We start from the raw sequence: 7,214 nt of genomic DNA, 5'->3' as shown, positions 1-7,214 counted from the left end.
TAAAAACCTCAAGTGTGGACTTTTTGGATGTAGAATAGTTAGCACCTATTTATTCCTTTGAGGAAATAAATTGTACTTCTCACAGGTTGTTTTTTTTGAATAGTTATCATGTCAGCACTACGTTTTAAGTGAACACTACATATGAAGCGTGCTTAGCAAAGATTTCTTTCTAAGGTCTTCTGGGTACCCCAGAGGGAAGCCCGTGGGCAGCATCGTGGTGGGAGGCTGTTTTTCACATTCATCCCTATCCTTGAAGCTGCAATTCTTGCTTCATCTTCTTCAGGGTATTTCCCAGCTGATCTCCTGAGCATATTCGTTGCCTGTTTCAGATCCCAACGTTGCGTTCAGGGCCTTGTCAGTGAGGCAAGCTTGACCTTCACCGGTTTGGAAAGTCCTTTTCTATAAATCACGCAGCCTGGGATCCAAACCAGCCAAAGAATATGGATCAGAAGGCCAGAAAACAGTGTTCATCAGCAACTTAATGAGCAGGCGTTTTCATTTCCCTTCATTCTGCTATCTGTATATATCCTTCCAGCGTTACTTAAAATAACCGTGGATGCTTCGTGGCAGCTGTAAAAAAAGGGATCTGGGAACTCTGTTGTTCAACTGGGGGAAAGTTCAGAGCCTGCAGGCAGAAGCAGAGAGCCGCTGTGACAAGCGGTCGGTACGCGTTCGGTTGGATTCAGGGACAGCTTCTCCCAAGCTAAAATTCCTATAAGCTACTTCTGGCCAACGCGTTTGTACACACATGCGCTTGCAGACGCTCTCCTGTCTGTTGAAAAGTGGATTTTCTTCTCAGAACCTGGAGGACTGATGCTAATGCAGTTTAGATGACCTGGATAATTCTGGAAATGGCATGAAGTTTTTGGTTAGGAAATGTTTTTCTTCTTAAGTTAAAGGAAGCAAAGTTAAAATGCATATAGAAAGTTTTCTTGGTTTGCTTTATTGTTTGGTTGTTTTGGGTTTTTTTCCCTTTGTGAAAACTGTTTCAGAGTATAAGCCAAAAACGTGCTGATTTTTCTAGGATGATGGAATGGCCTCTTTGTTTTTTAAAAGAACGGTTCCTCATCTGATTATTTCACAGGTATCCACTGTGAGATTTCATGGATGTTGCTTCCATGCTTTTAGCACTCTAGCACTAATATCGGATGCGGTGCGACAGCCTCCTTTGTCCGCCCGGTATCCAAACTATCTGGGTTTTTTTTTTCAGTCCTCTTTGTGGAAAGGAGGTATTTCTGGAATCTTCTCAGCTTTTCTTTCTGATCATTAATTCTGCATACCTTCCCTGTCTAAAGCATTGCTATATCTTGTAGCTTATTTATCTTGAGCTGCGTGGGTTCACCTTGCCTATATAGAATAGAATCATAGAATCATTATGGTTGGAAGAGACCTCAAAGATCATCAAGTCCAACCGTATACCTGATGCCACCATGTCCACTAAACCATGTCTTGAAGTACCACATCTATTTACACAGCTTCTTGGGAATTTCGGATGTTACCCAGTTGAGGCTGACGTGGTGCTTTTCTGTTTGATAGATTCTGCACCTCTGGATAATTCTTGTTTCTGTTGCAGGTGTATTCATTGTTGCAGCGAAGAGAACTCCTTTCGGGACCTATGGAGGTTTGCTGAAGGACTTCACGGCCACCGATCTGACAGAACATGCTGCTCGAGCTGCCTTGGCCGCTGGCAAGGTCTCTCCAGAGATCATTGACAGTGTCGTCATCGGCAACGTCATGCAGGTTGGTAGCACGGAAAATTTGCTGGTCAGCGATGATTTCAGTCATCTCCTTCAATGTGGTCTTATAGATAGGTACCTCTGTTTTGCAGCGAAGAGTAAACCGAAGGGGTGGAGATGAAATGGGTAAGTAGCGTTTATAGGGTAGTGTTTCCCGTTCATATTTAAGGGGCGTACCCTGCATGATTTGTGATATTATCGGGAGCAAGGCTTAGCTTGCCTTTTTTTTTTAGTACCAAAGAGTTTAAACTAGGACAGGCTGATCTTCTAAAAAACTGTGGATTCATTAAATGGTTAGTTGCTAATCCCTGGTACGTTTTTCCTGTTTGAATGACTTGAGCTGTGTAACTCCTGATCAGTTGGTTTTCACTGGGTTGTATAAATCCCTTTCTTTCTGTAGCCGATTTGAGTCCATTTCCCTTGAGTTTTCTGTAGAATTTTTTTGAGGGAATATGAGTGTACTTTGAACTGGAAGGATACATGCCTGGATGGGCAGAGTCATGTGGACAATCCTATCTTTTCCAAAGAGCTTGTGACGTAGATGCTATTTTGCGCAGGGCACCGGCATCGCAAAACTGCAGTTATCCGCACAGCTAGATGAGGGTCTTTGTTTTAAGTAAGACAGCAAAGAGCATTTCTGGTTTGGTTTGGTATTCTGACGTCACTGTTATTAAGGGTAGGCACTCTTATTTTGCACTGAGTGTTTCAAGGATGCAGAAGAAACAAATAACTGAAAACTTTCATGATAAGTGAACAAACAAGTAGTATTCCTTCTTAAGGATTTTCAGCCGAAAGAGTAGCTTTTGATTGTTCTATCTCCTACAGCTACCATCTCAGCTTCTTTTATTCAACTTTTTAGTAAGAACTGTTGGTGGCCTAGAAAAAAAAATACTGCATCCAAATCTCTTGTAAAGCTTTCACATAAAAAATAGCATTCTCCTGATAAAACATCTTTTCATGTTGAAATTACATTTCCTTTCCTTTGCATTGTACTTCCCCATCCCAACAGATTTTCTTTTTTCACTCCTGGATTCCTTTTAAGTATTATTTGATGAAGTTTAAATAACTATGAATGTATGACCATTGTAAAATCCCCTTCTTCAGCAGAAGTGCCTTTATTAGTTTTTTATTTTTCCTGAACTTGCATTGTGCACAGAACTTTGTCTTTATAATATATATTGGCTCAGGGCATGATCCCCCAGAGCATAAGTGTTCTCTTTGTTTGGAAAAGATCCATTACAAACCTATAGCAGTGCTGTTAGAATTTTTTATTCTGTACCTGTGCTCACCATCATCTGCTGACTCGGTAGTTGAAATGCAGAAGCCTAATCGTTTTTATTTTATCTCACGTTGGAGCCTGGTTTATTAAAGGAGTGGGTTCTGAAGCAAACTGCTCTCTGTGCAGTACTTTGCTTTTTAAATAGAAATGTGATAGAACCTCCTTTGAAAAGCTTTGGAGGAATGAGATTTCATTGTTAGGACAGGCCAATGTCCCATTAGAACATCACAGTTAGGAGATTTGACAAAGGGGATATGAAGCAGCAATGTCATCTCCGCATTTTCCACACTATCTGGTTTTGGGGGGCCTTCCCCTGTTTGAGTAATTTTAATTTACCTTGAAATAATTGCTGCTTGCCAGTCAGGATCTGGTCTTTTGTCAGTCTGTTGTGCGTATGCTGTTTTGAAAATAAGGGAAAACATAAGACTATTAAGTTGCCGACTTCAGTCTTAACATCTGTAATCCCATTTTTGTCCTGACATCTAACTTTTACGACACACAGTTTCTTTAAAGTGCATGTTAAGACATTGGCCCTTTTTGATCATATAGGATGGTGTCTTTTTGAAGTGAAGCAAAGTGCTGCTTCTGACTCGTAGGGGTTTTGCTATCTTCTATCGGTGATGCAATTTCACCATTCTGACTTTTCATCAAGACTTTTAGTCTCCAAAGAAATTAGAGCGTAACGAAACCTCCTGTTTGTTCTGTCCGCAGAGCTCCGCAGATGCGATTTATATTGCCAGACACGTTGGTTTACGTGTGGGAGTTCCTGTCCCGGTTCCAGCCCTCACTGTCAACAGACTTTGTGGCTCTGGTTTCCAGTCCATTGCCAGTGGATGTCAGGTACAAAGCTCTGTAGTTCTGTGTTAGTTGTAACCTTTATCGAAATGTTAACGTGAGATACGAGATGTGGGTAGAAACGTGTACTTTGTGTTTGGGATGAATCTTAACATGGATTTTTAGCTACCACTGGTAGAGACTTCCTATTGTCCTGCATATTTTTGTGCAGGAGTTCAGCTTCCACAGTGCCATATTTTGTGGTTGGTTTTTAAAAAATCATCATTGTAGCTATTTTGAGTTTAATATAAGGAACGCAACAAGTGTTAGCCGGTGAAATAGAGCTCAGCTGGGCAATAGTTGCATTCTGTGACCCTGTTTGTGTGAACTGGAATTACTGGGTATCAGTACCACAACAGGAGGCTTTCAGCTTTTGATCGTTGTTTATTTTCTCACCTATGTAAGCAGCAGCCTGTGCTTTTTAAGGATGTTTTTGTTCAAAGATCCAAACCTTCTCATGGGTTAGATAATTTATAGCTTGACTTCTTTTAAAATAGAAGAAAATCAACTTCTCTTTGAGCAGTTGGCCTAAACCACTGAGTCAGATGGTACAGTGATTTTTATTTCATTTGTTCATACAGACCAGTGCTCTACGAGTAGCAGTGGTCTAGGCTTTACAAAATTAAACAGTATTTTATGGATATTTGAGCAACCAGATAGTCGGATTTTTTTTAAAGTTCCCATTGGCTAGAGAATTATTTTAGGTCTGATCCTCTAGAGGAAAAAATGTGCAAGACAATGTAGAGTTAAGGTTACATGTTTACAATAATATCCAGCTGACCATTTTTTCTAGTGCTTTCTGCAAAGGCTATGTAGACGCTAGTCTACACTGAAAAAATCTGTTGGGGAATTTGACCGCTTATATCGAAAGTATGGTTGTGAGATCTTTGCCAAAGATGGCATTTCATCAATGCAGCTCATGTTTCTGTATTTCCCTGGCACACAACAGAGCTGTGGATTCCATTCTGAGCTGCTTAAACGTGCGCAAAGTTTTTGGTAATTACAGGAAGCATCTCAGCAGGTATTACTACAAATCAGTCATACTAATTATTAACTAGTCATCTCAAACGCATATCGAGATAATTTCATCTGCTTCCATTCCAGTACACAAAGAACCTTAACTGTCTAACTGAGTGAATCATTTTAAGGAAGCAGAATTTTTGAGTGGTCTGGTGGTGCGTTCAGACTTTAGGTTCTGTGCGCTTTGTCAATGATGAATCAGTGCGTTTTGGGGGTTTCTTTTGGCAGCTTACCTGGCTAACATTTTCTAAAATGATGTCCCATTTTTTTAGAATCGTAAGGTCTAGTTTCAGGCTTTGAGGTTTAATTTGTATTGCTTTTGAGAAGATTGGGAGCTCAGGGGAAAAAAAAAAGCTCAACCATCTGTGAGCCTAACCACACAAGCATGCAGATGCTTAATGGCTTTGTCCCTCCATCCTGTCGTATGTGTGCACCCATATTCTCTTCCTCCCTCATTGATATAATCATTCCTTGCTGAAAGGAGGAAAAAAGGACACGTAATGAAAGAAACAGACCCCACTCTTAATAGAAAAGTAAACTGTTCATAAATATACACATGGCTGAGCTTGAATTCATTCTCTGTGTATGGCTTTGTAGGTGACGAAGTCTTTTTCTAAAACGGTTGTTATTGTCTTACAAAAACAGCAAACTAAATCCTTGATCTGTTTTGTTTTTCTGTTAACAGGAAATTTGCCTTAATGACTCAGAAGTTGTTCTGTGTGGCGGAGCTGAAAATATGAGCCAGGCTCCTTATGCAGTTCGAAACATTCGATTTGGAACCAGATTAGGAGCAGAGCTCAAGGTCTAGTACTTTTTTTTTTTTACTTTTTTTTTTTCCCCCCTCTGAACAAAGTCATGTTTACAGAGCAACGTGTAAACTATCAGGCCTGTAGACACTATATCCTTGCAAATGAAATTATTGGAGATTAGATCCAGTTTTAGTTGTTCAAAGCGTTTATCCAGTATTGAGACATTATCAAACCAGTAGGTTCAGGCAATTTTGTTAAGAATGCCAATTTTCTAGCTTTTCCAAGACCATATTTGAATTCCTGTTGCATGTTAAACATATCAATACACTCTTAGACACAAAACTTAGTTCACTTGGTACGTCCCATCAAAGTACTGTATATAATATAAAAACTTGTCAGAGGCTGTGCAATAGAGCCATACACAGTTTAAGTAAAGCTAGTAAGGCTAGCAGTGGGTAGATAGACTGGTAAAGAACATGCATACCTCCAAGCTGTAAGCATTCTCAATTTTAAAAGTGGAAACTTGAAGTTCAGCCTATTGACAGGTAAGTTATTTTTACATCTTCTTCTGAAGATAAATCCTTAGTGAATACTGTGGGAAATTTGCAGCAGGATCCAGTTCAGCTCTGTTAACTACCATTTACTCAGTGGGTCATAACCAACATCAAAATGCTAAATTAGGGTATTTCAGTGTTGCAGCCCTTTGGTTTTTCTATGATGTTTTTCCATTATGAAGCTGGTGACTTGGGTATTTGCTCACCTGAGATGTTTTTAACCACAGAAAGCTTTAACTCAAGTAAGGTGATTTTACCTGATGATAGAGAAAAAGCCAAAGAATCAGTAGGCTGCTGTGCCTTTTCACAGTTCCTCACCTTTCCTTCTTGGTAACCAGAAAGAGAGGTGTGTTTTCTTATAGGTCTCTAATAAATAATTCATGCTGCAGTGAAATACGCTATAATGCCAAGAATCACAGGCTTTTACGAAACCTCTCAGGGCCACGTGCGAGTGGAAAGAACCACACTGGAACACACCATAGATTAACTGAAATAACACACGGGAACTTGCATACCGTTTTGCAGTGTGTTTGTTCTAATTTAAATACAGTATCTGTAGGTAACTTGAGTTAATTTTACAAAGAGACATTAGTTTCCAAGAGGCTGCTGAATAATTAGAAACGGTCAATAACAAACCTTAATGTTGCTGTGCTTTATAGTTTTCTTTTCATAATGTTCCGTGCAGTTGGAAGACACGTTGTGGGAAGGTCTAACAGATACACATGTTAAAATACCTATGGCCGTTACAGCTGAAAATCTGGCTGCAAAATACAACATCACGCGAGAGGACTGTGATCGATACGCATTCAGAACGCAACAGAGATGCAAAGCTGGTTAGTAAATTTAGGAATGGAAGTGTTTATATGATACTAGTTTCAAATCTAGTCAGTTTTTAGCATCGATCCAAAGTATTTTTAAGTTTTGCGTAGCTTGTCATCTTGGTGTAATTTTTCATTTGATTTGCAGATACTATAATTCGTGCTTTTGTTTGCCCTGTGATACAAGTAGCCCGCTCCTCGGGGGTTTGACTTTGAATATAGTG

General features: G+C 39.7%; 1 protein-coding gene across 1 annotated transcript; it reads left to right on the top strand.

Annotated features, from left to right (window-relative positions):
- Positions 1-1,573: 1,573 nt before the first annotated feature.
- Positions 1,574-7,005, top strand: LOC104169615 (3-ketoacyl-CoA thiolase, mitochondrial-like; the record flags this gene model as incomplete). Its single annotated transcript, XM_009710583.1, has 4 exons — positions 1,574-1,740; positions 3,727-3,855; positions 5,555-5,671; positions 6,858-7,005. Coding segments are annotated over 4 exons (561 nt in total), but the record flags the coding sequence as incomplete, so codon positions are not given.
- Positions 7,006-7,214: the final 209 nt, after the last annotated feature.

Source organism: Cariama cristata, unplaced genomic scaffold, assembly GCF_000690535.1.
Source record: "Cariama cristata isolate BGI_N322 unplaced genomic scaffold, ASM69053v1 scaffold45501, whole genome shotgun sequence".
NCBI lineage: Eukaryota > Metazoa > Chordata > Aves > Cariamiformes > Cariamidae > Cariama > Cariama cristata.
Note: the sequence above shows the minus strand (reverse complement) of the source record. Positions and strands in the feature narration are given on the sequence as shown.